The following is a 13,343-nucleotide window of genomic DNA, read 5'->3' on the forward strand; positions in this document are numbered from 1 at the left end:
CATCCCTCGGTGGGTCGGGTGAGGAAGAGGAGGGAGTGTTGCCGTGTGCTGTCTTTGTGTTTTAAGACTGAGCTCCAAGCATCCTTCAGTCTTCGCTCACCCTGTAAGCCGACCGCCTCATCTCATCATCTGTCTCACTCCTCTCCATTAAGGTAACTGTTCTCACATCCAACGACGTGCTCTGTTCTTAAATATGATTGAAAACTTTGTATTTTGAGTACACTGCCTTGAGTAATGTTTAAAATAAGGTTACTTTACCGCTCTTTTCCTTCCATAGATGCAGTGCACATCCTCATTAGGACATTTTCCCTCACCTTACTGGAGTCGAAGTAACTAAGTGTGCGTGTATGTGTGTGTGAGTGTGGTGACTAATGCCTATTTTTTTACACACGCAAATAAGCTGATTTTTTTAAACATATGTGAAATGTTGTGACTATTATGCAACATTACACTCACACGTCGGCTCAGTGAAACTGCTCATGGCGATTGTTGGGTTTTATTGATGCGTAGACCGTGTTGTTTTACCCTGTTTTGTCGCCGGTCTTTTGGTCGCCCATTGTCGGGGCGACCAAAAGACGGGCGACCAAAAGACGGCGACCAAAAGACCGGCGACCAATCGACCGCACACGGAAAAACCGACCGCCGTAGTCTCACCAGCGCTTCGTTCTTTTTAGACATGTTGAGTACGGAATAACGTTCGCAATTAGTGGTGAGCAACTTAAACCGTGCGATCAACGTGGGGAAATGCATGAGCCAATCAACTAGCTTTAAGTGACCCGACCAATATTTAGCCGTATTGTGATCACGCGGATTGGGCATGCTCATGCAATACTGGCGTGTGGGCATGTGCATGCACTGTGCACAGCGCACATAGCATTTGGACCTTCCAAGCGTGTTTTTAGCGCTCATGCATCTGCAAAAATGGCCCAGGAAAATTATTGGAAATAATTTTGGTTGGGCAACCAATAATTAATAATCTTTTAGCATAGACAGAAATGTATTTACATCGTGAAGGCCCAATTGGAAATACTATATCTATGGCAATATACTGCAATAATTTTCTACCAATTATTTATTGGTGAGCCCTGGGTTTGAGTGCATCTATGTGCCGCATTGAATTTGTACGGTTTAATACCGCTTAATAAAGAGAATTGCAATCATTAATAAGGGGAGCAATTGGCCGAGCTTGACAGGTATGGTTTACTGATGGTACGTCTGATAAACCACTTTAGTATACATATTGACTAATGATGACTGATATACAACTTTGAGATGCATGTAAACAACAACAACAACAAAAAACACCTACCCGAAATCGTGACTTAATGTCTCCCTCTCTCGGCAGCAGTGCTGTTCCCCGACTGGGCCTACAAGCCCGTGTGGTCTCCGGGGTCACGTCAAGTTCAACTGTGGCACTTCCTGTTGGAACTGCTGGGCAGCGGAGACCAGGGCAACGCCATCAGTTGGGGGGGCGAGTGGGGCGAGTTTGTCATCCGTGACCCCGAGAGGCTTGCCCGGCTTTGGGGCGAGAGGAAGGGAAAGCCGCACATGAACTACGACAAGCTCAGTCGAGCACTAAGGTAGAGGTTGGCGGATGACCTTTTCACAATTTGTGTGGAGAATATATGAAATAAAGGACAGGGTGCTTGATGAAATACTCAGGTATTACTACAACAAGCGCATCCTGCAAAAGACCAAAGGCAAGCGATTCACGTACAAGTTCAACTTGAGCAAACTCATCCTGGTCAAGTACCACTTGCCGCCCTCTTATCATCAGGTCTCACATCACATCATCACACACGCCGTAAAGAACGAGTGAAGTATTAGAACTGTAGCTATGCAAGTTAATTTCCATCTTTCCTCCAGATACTCCAGAGTAGCCCTTTTCCCTTTGCACTCCTTCCCAACGACGATGCTCATCCTGTCCAGGCATTTCGGCCTCGTCTGCTTTTACCACCGTACTGCATCCCTCATCATCTTCACCATCCCGTCCTACCACCAACTCTCCATCATACCACTTCATCCTTCATCGCCTGGCAGAACTACCTCAGTTGTGGAATGCAAAGTGTAGCTGAGGATGAAAGGCACTGACAGATGATCTGCAAAACTCTCAATCGAAAAAAAAATATATATATATATATATATATATACAGATTTATTGCTCTCTAGTTTTTATTGCTTCCAATAATGGAAATTGATTAAATGCTTTGCATTTGTGCATAAAATAATATACTAGTGTGTGCCGGGACGGCAGGGAGTAGTAGAACGCTAGAGATACCAAATAAATGAGATTTCATGAAGAAAGTAGTTTATTTTTTTGTTTATTTGACGTTGTGAAAGAGGAACTAATTTGCCAAACACGTACACGTACAGGTGGCCCGGCAGCTTAATGTTTAGCGCATCGGCTTCATATTTCTGCGTGGGTTTTCTCCGGGTACTCCGGTTTCCTCCCACATTCCAAAGACATGCATGGTAGGCTGATTGGGCACTCTTAATTGGCCCATATATAAATCGTGGGAGCGTAAAAAGACGATTTCCCATATATATATATATATATATATATATATATATATATATATATATATATATATATATATATATATATATATATATATATATATATATATATAGAGTGTACATTTGCAGCGGTCCACTAAAATACTCTATATATAAATAAATATGTACATATATATACATATATATGTATATACATGTATATAATATGTATCTATATACATACACACACACACACACACACATATATATATATATATATATATATATATATATATATATATATATATATATATATATATATATATATATATGTGTGTGTGTGTGTGTATGTATATAGATACATATTATATACATGTATATACATATATATGTATATATATGTACATATTTATTTATATATAGAGTATTTTAGTGGACCGCTGCAAATGTACACTCTAGAGAAGTTTACTGCTTTAAGATGGCTGTTTGTTACTGACGATGTAGGCTCCAACTTTTCGCATCTAGCTATTGATATAATAGTCACACGTTCTGATATTCTGAACTGCAATAGACGATCTTTGGCGGAAGTACCAATTTTGGCGCAGTTGTAAGTTTAAACCGGGGATCCAGCGCGGGAGTTTGCGTCTTCATTTGCGGGTTATTATATTTTATATTTGTGATCTGATTTGTGAATTTCTACACTTATTTGACGGCGAAGCGAAGACTTTATCGATAACGACAACATGCAGCGGAGTATCGCGTAAGTAATGACGAAATGCACACTTTGAGTAGTCCTAGCATGCTCATTTGGATAGTGAAGTGCCAATCTGAATGAGGACGAACTAAGATACATGATTATAATGTTTTTTGTAAGAACGTGAAACTGTTATAAAATAACCCCAAAACAGTCACCTCCCTTTTTACTTATCTTGTAATCTGAATTGTTTGGTCCGCCAGATGTTGATTTGTGACGTCTCGAAACAGCGGAAGTAACTACGGAATCCGAAACGGACAAAATTCATATCTTGCAAATCAATACTTTAAATCAGGGGTAGGGAACCTATGGCTCGGGAGCCATATGTGGCTCTTTCCATGGGGGCATATGGCTCTCCATTAACCTGTGAGGTAAAATATGGAAATCATTGGTGAGAGAACTGAGTCCCGAACGCACTAATAAGAGCGTCACTGCGGTGTCGACACTACCTGTACCCCTACTTTAACCATAATTTAGTTTTTTTATTACTCTTCTGCATGCATGACATCATTGATACTGATTAATTAGCCACAGCATAACAATGTTGTCAAAAGAATTCAGAGACTTTTTGTACGTTAAAAGTGAGGAAATGACAAAAAAATTAAAAATCCCACATTCATATATTTTTACTTTTCAATTCCGAAAATGGCTCTCAAGAAATAACATTAGAAAATATGATTTTTTTATGGCTCTCTCCATCAAAAAGGTTCCCGACCCCTGCTTTAAATAAATAAATAACTCCTTCTACAACAACTCTTAAAATTAATAACAAATAAAGAAAAAATGAAAAGGTGTGTTTCTCTACGGTTTCCAGATCTTTCTTTCAGCCCAAGACCAAGGACAAGGATGATCATAAGAAATCAAAAATCCCTGAAAGTCAAGTGAAAAAGTAAGGTTTTGAATTTTGTTTTTCACACATCACAATAAATCACATGAAAGTTTAGTTGATTCAAAAAGACTACTACTACTGTAAATTTGATTCTACGGTTTTGCCTATTGAAACCATCTCGCAAAAGTGAGGCAACGTTCTCTGAAGCCCAAACTTGGAAAATAGCTTTATTGCCACACAAATGGCAGCAGATGGCGCTAATGCACTATTTTACATGAATACTATTTCTGAGGCCACACGATAGAGGAGGAATGAATGGTGGCTGCATTTTGATCAAACAAACCCAAAACAATAATTACATCTTTTCCAAGGAAAAAAGGGGGGTCAATACTAGTTTTGCTTTATTTATGAATTTGTTGCAGTCCTGCCAAAAGTCCGCTCAAGGTCCAAAACGGGGTTGTAGAAGACGACTCTCCCATAAAGAAGGTTCCAAAACGTAGGCAGAGGATTCTGGAAAGCGATGAGGACGATGATGAGGACAATGATGAGAAAGGCAACAAACAGCAAGACAAAGACAATGCGTGGAATGTGGCACCCACCCCCATGTCTCCTCCGCCGCCTCCCTCTGCACCCAAGATGCCCACCACGCCTGTCACTCCTGTCGCAGCCACCACCACATCTTCCACTTCTGACATGCCTTCCACGCCTGTCACTCCCTCCTCCATGTCCCCAGAGACCCCCAACTCCGTCTCACATTCTGGTGGCATGAGCAAGCGCAGGACAGGTAAGAAATGGAACATCTTTGTAACACACGATTGGTAAAGTCAAATCAGGTTTTTCACATTTATCACCATCACTTCTGGACCATAAAGCACACTGATAGGTGCATTAATAGATATACTTTAATATAATATAAAACAACACAAGGAAGCCATCGGGGACATCTCTGGCGTTAACTTGCAAGTGAGAATCAGTCCTGGCTCGTCCTCGCCATTCTAAAGGACCGAATTCCTCTCCTGCCAATTTAAGACATCGAATCAAAACAATTACAAGGTTATCTATTCAATCCGATTGCATAAGCGAATAACACAATTAAGGTCAAAAAACAACTGCAACAACAATTGCATATCAGGTGTACCGAGCGACACTATTTTTTAAACAATATGCGAGTATTCCCAGAGGTTGATTCTTTTATCGCCATCTGCTCCGGAATCCAAGTCAAAGCAATTTAAGAGTCCTTCACAGATCTTCATTGCGAACTCAGATCAACAGTCCTCGGCCCGGAACTTGGTGATCTGTCAGGTCAATAGTCCTAAAAACAATTAAATGTCCTTGGAGCCAGCTGGGGGGGAAGTGTCCTTGGTAACGTTATACTGAGCGATTAATGTTTCACATATACATGTAATGATTAATATTCCACGCGGTACACGGTCGATTGGTCGCCCGTCTTTTGATCGCCGGTCTTTTGCTCGCCCGGAAGGTTTTTGATAATTACCATTTAAATCGTTGCTCAAATTCCCTAAATACAAACTGTGAATTACTATTTAGTCATACTTAATGCCCTATTAATAATTAGGCTAAAGAAAAGCTCCAAATTTCCCAGACTTTTATTGTTTTTTTGTTGGAGAACTTGTTAAGACCCTCACTGACGTAGCTTCTTAAAGGGACAACGCATGCACATACAAACTCTTACACACTCACACGTCGGCTCAGTGAAGCTGCTCATGGCCATTGTTGGCTTTTATTGATGCGTAGACCGTGTTGTTTTACCTTGTTTTGTCGCGGGTCTTTTGGTCGTCGGTCTTTTGGTCGCCGGTCTTTTGGTCGCCGGTCTTTTGGTCGCCCGTTGTCGCGGTCCGGGCGACCAAAAGACCGGCGACCAATCGACCGCACACGTTCCACACATACATATAATGATTAATATTCCACACATACATATAATGATTAATGCGCACATATATAAAAATATCTCTGAATAACCCCAACACACACCTATTAGTTGAACCACGTACAAATAATTCTGCGTACTCAAGTTTTTGCTGGAATTTTTTTGTAAACTGGTTTTACCGCAATTGTGTTGGAATTTCTCTCTTAATGTTACATTAAGATGGTGTTAAATATTCACTATACAGGAAACGTGTGTCTATTATTACCTACATTGTTTGACCTTTGGGGAGGTTATCTTCTTACTTGGTTTCTTTCAGTTGTTCGGATCATCATTCTTTTAAGTGTGATATTAAGAAGTAAATCTACTGTTTATTTCCGGCCTCCCGTCGTTAAGATACCGAGCATCGCTAGCACATAAAATAGAATCGTTAAGGGGTCTTAAGTGGAACGCCTTCTATTTTTAATGGCGTGCAGAATTTTTTTTCTTTTTTTTCTCTTCTCCTCGCCGTTTGATGCCCACCATGTCTTAAGTGCGCCGCGGAAGAAAAACATTCCCGCCGTGTTGTCGTCGTTTAGGCATAAATTGCTTTGCCTTAATAATGAGGCCTCCTTCTTGGGTACTTTGATCTTAAAGAGGAAATGAATACATAGGAAAGAACTTATTGTTAAAGGTATTTCTGTATAAACAGAATTAAGTGGACATTGTTAACGCGTTACAGTGCATTATTTACATCACTGGTCCAATCCATTTTTTTGTGGGAGAGCTATTGAAGTCATCTGGTGAAAAATATTCTATATTTATTGTCCCAATATAGCACAAACACCCAAATAAATGGCAATGTCTGTTTTTTTTCTCCTATATCATTCAGCACTATTACCCATTCATTAATGGTTGACCCGTGCTAGACAAGGGAAAGCCCATGCAAATTGGATTAAAATAACGTCTTTTTGTTTTCGCTACCTCTTATCTCATTTTGTATGCTGTCCACAGCAAGGAAGATGTTTCCCAAGAGGAAACTTGACCAGAGTCCAAGTGGCAACGAGAGCCCCAGCACCGTTGAGAGTCAAAAGGAGGCTGACATGCAGATGGTGGTGGCGGAAGAGGGTCAACGCAATAAGCGAGCCCGTGTTGATGACGAAGGTGGTGACAAGGGTGAGTTCACTTCACCGCTGCCAACTGCAACTCCTCTGCTCTCTGAAAAACATTTTGCGTACAGTAATATGATGACACAGCCATGTCACCTCCTGGCTGCGTATTATACTGTACTGCAAGTAGCAGGAGTTCACTACTCTCACTTGTCCATTTTTTTCATTCCACTTTTTATTCTACTTTCGGTCAAATATTTTTTTCCCTCGCATGATTTTATATACTGACTCTTACACCTACACACATTTTCCACATGTGGTAGTGTAACAAAAATGCAAAAAAATTAAATGGATACATAAAAGTAACACTCTAAAACTCAAAAGCTCCTCATATTTCCGTGCCATTTTGAATGGGAGGGCTGGCAGCTCTTGAAATTATTGTTGCACTGATACTATTTTCTGGCTCCTGGTTCTATTTTATTGGCTAATGCTGATACTGTACTGATACCATGGTTTATATATATATTTTCTTTTAATATTAAATTACTGCATACTCAAATATGAAGTACAGTGGTACCTCGACATACGATCTTAATCCGTTCCGGGACTTTCCACGACAACGCACTCTTAACCGAACAAACAAATTTAAATTAACTTGGATTAATATATACAGACACACTCAAACATACGTTTAATGTAACTTTACACAAAACTGAATTCTAATTTTGTTTACCTTCGTTCTGGCCGGGTTAGTTGTTTGCCACGCCTCCACCCTCACATTCGCTATCGATGGGCTGTTTGCTGTTGTACGTATTCCCTTCAAAATACTCCGAAAATGATGCACACAGATGTCCTCACAATAGGATAACGCACGACCACTTGCCAACGAGAAGTAGTCTTGAATTAGCGATCGCTCCGCCCACGGGAGCTAACAGGCTAGGGCGAAAACAGGAAATGCAATAGCATACCCACGTATTGGTTGTGGGTAATGAAGTTTTATTCTGAGAAAGGGTGCAATTGCCTATCGGCGTTGTGTGCATGAGTATACTTCATTACCCAGAAAGCCCTCTTTTTCCCCGCGCATGCGCGTTGTGCGTTTCCTGGTCGAAACTCGTCTGAATAAATCGTTCAGTGCTCGTAGATATCAGTTATACACGAAAGAGATGCGGCAAAAAAGACAGTGCGCTACAATGATGAACAGCCTCTCATGTCATGGCCACCTGGCTTGGTCGCATCTCGAAATTTTGATCGTATCGCAGGCGAATTATTCGATCGAAATTTTCGTCGTACCACGAGCTGATCGTAGTTCGAGGTACCACTGTAGTTGCTATCACAGCATTGATAATAAACCTTTCTAAAACAGGCAAAAAAAGACTAATACAACTTTTTCTTAATCACTCACCTGTTATATATAACAATAAATAAATAAAAGTCTCTTGGAATGTGGGAGGAAACCGGATCTCTAAAACTTAAGACTTGCATTGACACAAAGGCCCCCAAATGTTGTTTTAGTATATCAGTCATTACATTTTTTTTCTTTATAGAACACTTCTCTGTTGGTAAACAAAGATGATGTCATTAAAATGCGCGTAAGACAATCACAGCCTTTTTCAGCCATGTGCGTAGCTTTCTGCCATCCTGGGAAGGCCGAGTGGCGGTAGGAAAATAATCTTGGAGAGTATGGCTCACCAATATTGCACATTATTCCTTAGTTTTCCCTGTCAAAATGGATTGGATATCTAATGTCGTCAATGGCAACCAATGAACTAACTAAGCTACACAGGGTTTCGGACATCTGCCAAATCCAAGCGCTGCAAAGTGTTTTATTACCACCATCACGACCTTCTTGTGAAAGGTGGTCACGTGGGCTGGGTCGCCATCAGGCAACACGGCTGACGCAGCTTTGACTTTGTCGGTGTTTGAGTGTGCAGAGTTCGCCAAGGAAGAAAGCGATAGCGAGGCAGCGGAGCAGGTGAAGACGCCGGACAAAGAACAGGAGATAGCGGAGGAGTCGGCTAAAAAGCTTAAAGTTGAAGAGAGAGAGGATGACGGCAAAGACCTGAAAGAGCCAAAAGAGAAAGCCAAGGAAACTCCAATCAGCAGCTTCTTTGGTCAGCATGTGAAGAGAGCCTTGAATTATCTTTGTGATGTTTTTACTTAAGCATGTTTATTTTTAGCTCCTAGAAAGGCTGCAGTGAACACTGATAAGATAAAGAGGGAAGGAGAGAAGACGGCTGCGATGACATCTTCATCAGCCAAGGAGGATGACAAAGATGCAAAAATGTGGGTACACAGAAAATAGCTGCAAACAGGAAGCCAATTTTATTCCCCTTTTAAACTTTGGTTTTGTTCATCAGAGAATCGACATTGACTGATACGGACTACAACCCGTCCAGGAAAAACTACCACCCGCTGGATCATGCTTGCTGGAAGGAGGGACAAAAGTTGGCCCCCACTTTTTACTCTCCCACGATTTACTAATCTGTATTGGCTCTTTTTATTAATTCATGCACATTTACTACATGCACTTGAACTTTACTCCGCTGCAATTTTTTCCACAATGCGCATTTTACGCGTTCTTTCACGGTTTCCTCTTGGCCTGTTTTTATTCACCTTTTCACATTTAAATCATCTCCAGTGTTTTTACTCTTTTGCATTTATTACTTACTACTGTCTCCTCGACCCATATTTCTTTTCCTTGCCTCTTTTTCTTCCCATCTTACTTCACTACATTTCCTTATTTTTTACTCAGTTAAAAGGACAGAGATTGATCGGTGGTGCTCACACTTTCAGTTTTTATTCATGATGTTATTAATTTTCTTTTTAATCAACTATGTGTTAATTCATGTAATTTATAGTTATTCGTGAGAATCATAGATAAGAATTAGCAAAAAAACCCACAATTATTTAATAAAAAATTGCAAAGCCAGGTGGGAGATAAGACCACCATATCTTTTGTTAAATAAATGAATCAAAAAGTTTTTTTTAAACAAAGAAATGCAAATTAAATAAACAATATTAATTGTTTATACTTACTGATAAATCCCTGGGAATCTGAAAACAATCTATTGCTGATCACTTTCAAAAATAAAATGAATTAACCTAAACAAAGAAATGACATCCGCTTGTGAAATGAAGGGTTCAGCCACGGGCACTGGCTTTGGGTGGGTTATTTTCGGGTTGCATGTTTTTTTTTAAATTTTCCCCCACATCCAAATGCATGGTGTCCTGATTGTACAATCCAAATTCTCCATAGCAGTGATTATGAATGTGATAAATTGTTAAAACGCAGCTATAGCTTCATAAAATCTTTTTACTTTTTTGATAGCACTGTTTTATCCTGTAGGGTGGAACAAGAAAAACCTAAAAGCCCACCATGCACTAATATAAAAGACCTAGGCCCCTCCACATATATGGCCATCACATTTTTGCTCATGTAGGTCGTACTTGTATACCAAGTATTAATATTGTGGCTGTCATGAACCATATAAAGTGATGTCCATCTATGTGAATTGTGGATGTCAGGTCTTTATGCGTTTTTTTTTCTGAAATAGTCACTTACGTTATTTTTTTTATAAATACTTTCATTTGGCAATGTAGCTAGAACTTTGAGAAGTGTGTGTTCTTAACCGATGTCTTACAACCCTCCAGAGTACCTTATCTGGCGGTGGCTCGGACCTTTGAGAGGATCGAAGAAGAGTCTGGCAGGTGAGAGTGCTGCATGATGGGGGGGTGGGGGGATTATAGAAATTTTTTTTACTGCATGAACCTTTTTTGTGGAGGGGAGGTCAGACGTCAAAGTGACAAGTGATGGGGAAAAAATATTATGAAGAGTTAGTAAACTCGCACGCCTTTCAACACATTGCAAAGCACACTCATGGATGAGATGGTTTGCCTTAAAAAATGCTGCAGACAGACAAATCTTGTTCATATCCTCAAAGGTGTTTTTTTTGTTTTATATTTGTATCCAGGCTGAGGAATATTGAGACTCTGGCCAACCTGTTTCGCTCAGTGCTGCTGCTTTCCCCAGGTAAACTCCCGATTTGTTGCGGCGTTGGCGGTAAATCGCTGCCTGTCTAGCGCTTGCTGTTAAATGTTCTTTTCATGTTTGTTTGATTTTCGGTGTTTATGTGGGGAGCAGAATTGGCACACTGCTTTTATCTGAATCCCCATACTACAGAATGCCCAAACAATAATAGATAGGTTCTGTTTATATACGAGGTCTTGAAAACCTTGAATATGTTTTCCTATATTTCTGATGTATGAATTGTGCGTTTGTGTGTAGACGACCTACTGTGCTGCATGTACTTGAGTTTAAACCAGCTGGGACCCGCTTACCTTGGCATGGAGCTTGGCATCGGGGAGACAGTCCTGATGAAAGCTGTTGCGCAAGCCACTGGTAAAAAATAAAAAAACAAAACAAAACGCACAAACACACGTAACTCCAAAACGTCTATATCTGTTGTGAACCCAGTTCCTGTTCTTGCCAGGGCGACAGCTGGATAAGATCAAGGCTGAGGCCCAGGAGCGTGGGGACCTGGGCCTGGTGGCCGAGAGCTCCCGCTGTAACCAGCGCACCATGTTCAAGCCGGCCAACCTCACGGTGGGAGGCGTCTTCAAAAAACTGAAGGAGATCGCCAACATGAGCGGCAATTCGGTGAGTTTCTGAACCGTGCATGACTGGAGCATTTTTGTAGCATTAAAGCCACAGGAATGGGATTTTTTTAAAGCCCACTTCAGTTTATTACATGCAATAACTTGACAGCTGTTCACTAAGCGTTTTCTGTACTTGTTGGATTGTAAGTTGCTCCAGTCACACAAGCCACAAAATGCACAATCAAACCATCAGATGTTATAAATCGTCGTATAAATCACATTAATAAAGGGAAATTAATTTAGTAAAATACAAACCCAAAAACAGATATTTAATTTTGTGGTGAGTGACATTGAGGATTAACTACGGAGAGACTGGTCTTTACTTTAAATGTCTGCACTTGTGTCAACAACTCTATGAAACTCGGGATGTATATAACGTTCAAAGTTCATGGTCTGTGCTAGTTATTGTGACACTAATGCTAACCCTGCCAAAATGATTGTGATAAGTCGACTGCCCAAACCAAAGTAAAAAAGAACTGCGCTTCTTAATTGAGATCTCTTTTAATGCCATTAATGGACGTCCAGTCCATTTACACTGGGGCCTCTCAATCAAATTTCAATTCCAGCCATCCCATTTAAACCTCTAAGCACCCTGAGGAAAACCTTTTAAGAGTAGTTATGGAATAGACAGCTATGACAAATAACGTCAGATTCTTTGACTAGCGGTCGACTGTTGTGACTGATGTGCAACTTCAACTGTGCTAGTAGGTAAACAAATAAGACTTTGAATCTCGTATTGTAGTGTTCCACATTCAACTTTGGCATTATGCATTTTGAAGAAAATGGCTTTCACAAACAGTTGTCTGATGTAGCGATTGATGTGCAACATTGAGATGAAATCTCATGCGACAAATGTTCTTCAGTAGATAAACGCACCCTCTAGCAATGAGCTCCCTCTTGTCGCTGAGTTTTGTTCCTTTCCTTTGACCTCAAGTCTTTGCTCTTCTCTCTTCGCTTGTGTCTGGATCTCAATGTCATCCTCTTTCGCCGCAGGCCATGAATAAGAAGATCGACATCATCAAAGGGCTCTTTGTGGCCTGCCGCTTTTCTGAAGCCCGCTACATCGTCAGGTGATGACGGCATCTCGAGTTGAGCCTGTCATGGAATGGCTGCGCATGACTAATTCTGATTGATTGACAGGTCGCTAGCGGGGAAGCTGAGGATTGGATTGGCTGAACAGAGTGTCCTGTCAGCATTGAGTCAAGCTGTGTGCCTCACGACACCTCAGAAAGGTAGAAATATGGTGGTCTTTTCAATGTATCAGCCTTCGTGTCAAAATTGGGCATCAGACAAGATTGGATATCTATTCATCAAAACTAATCTATGGAAGAAAACCGCTTAGTTACGCATATGGAACAGGTGTTGGGCAACATTTAGCCCTCAAAGGATCATTTGGACATGTTTCTCATGCCTGACAAATACCGTATTTTCACGACTATACGATGCATGGTATTTTTAGTCGCAGTGTCAGTAACGAGTGCTATTTTTGTATTTTACACACACAAAGGACGCACCGTTTTTATAGACGCAGCCAGGCATTGCAAAACATACACCAGCTTAAACATACACGCTACACCCACACGCTAAAAACACCTTTTTAAAAAGGCAACAGAAGCAAAACTGAGTTCGGTTGTA

The 13,343-nt window shown here is 40.7% G+C and overlaps 1 protein-coding gene across 2 annotated transcripts in view; it reads left to right on the top strand.

Moving 5' to 3' along the window:
* The first annotated feature begins 2,997 nt into the window (after positions 1-2,997).
* lig1 (ligase I, DNA, ATP-dependent) overlaps positions 2,998-13,343 on the top strand; it is a 79,263-nt gene continuing 68,917 nt past the window's right edge. The window contains exons 1-14 of one of the 2 annotated variants that reach the window (XM_077615979.1): positions 2,998-3,103; positions 3,215-3,256; positions 4,065-4,139; positions 4,502-4,863; positions 6,958-7,119; positions 8,984-9,163; positions 9,230-9,335; positions 9,410-9,496; positions 10,704-10,760; positions 11,024-11,082; positions 11,338-11,451; positions 11,543-11,709; positions 12,702-12,778; positions 12,849-12,940. In XM_077615979.1, the coding sequence (XP_077472105.1) occupies positions 3,240-3,256; positions 4,065-4,139; positions 4,502-4,863; positions 6,958-7,119; positions 8,984-9,163; positions 9,230-9,335; positions 9,410-9,496; positions 10,704-10,760; positions 11,024-11,082; positions 11,338-11,451; positions 11,543-11,709; positions 12,702-12,778; positions 12,849-12,940 (1,555 nt within the window). In that variant the 5' untranslated portion in view covers positions 2,998-3,103; positions 3,215-3,239. Of the gene's footprint in view, positions 3,257-4,064; positions 4,140-4,501; positions 4,864-6,957; positions 7,120-8,983; positions 9,164-9,229; positions 9,336-9,409; positions 9,497-10,703; positions 10,761-11,023; positions 11,083-11,337; positions 11,452-11,542; positions 11,710-12,701; positions 12,779-12,848; positions 12,941-13,343 lie in introns of both variants that reach the window. The other variant, XM_077615978.1, reaches the window with a different exon arrangement.

Source organism: Stigmatopora argus, chromosome 12 (genome assembly GCF_051989625.1).
Source record: "Stigmatopora argus isolate UIUO_Sarg chromosome 12, RoL_Sarg_1.0, whole genome shotgun sequence".
NCBI classification, from domain to species: domain Eukaryota; kingdom Metazoa; phylum Chordata; class Actinopteri; order Syngnathiformes; family Syngnathidae; genus Stigmatopora; species Stigmatopora argus.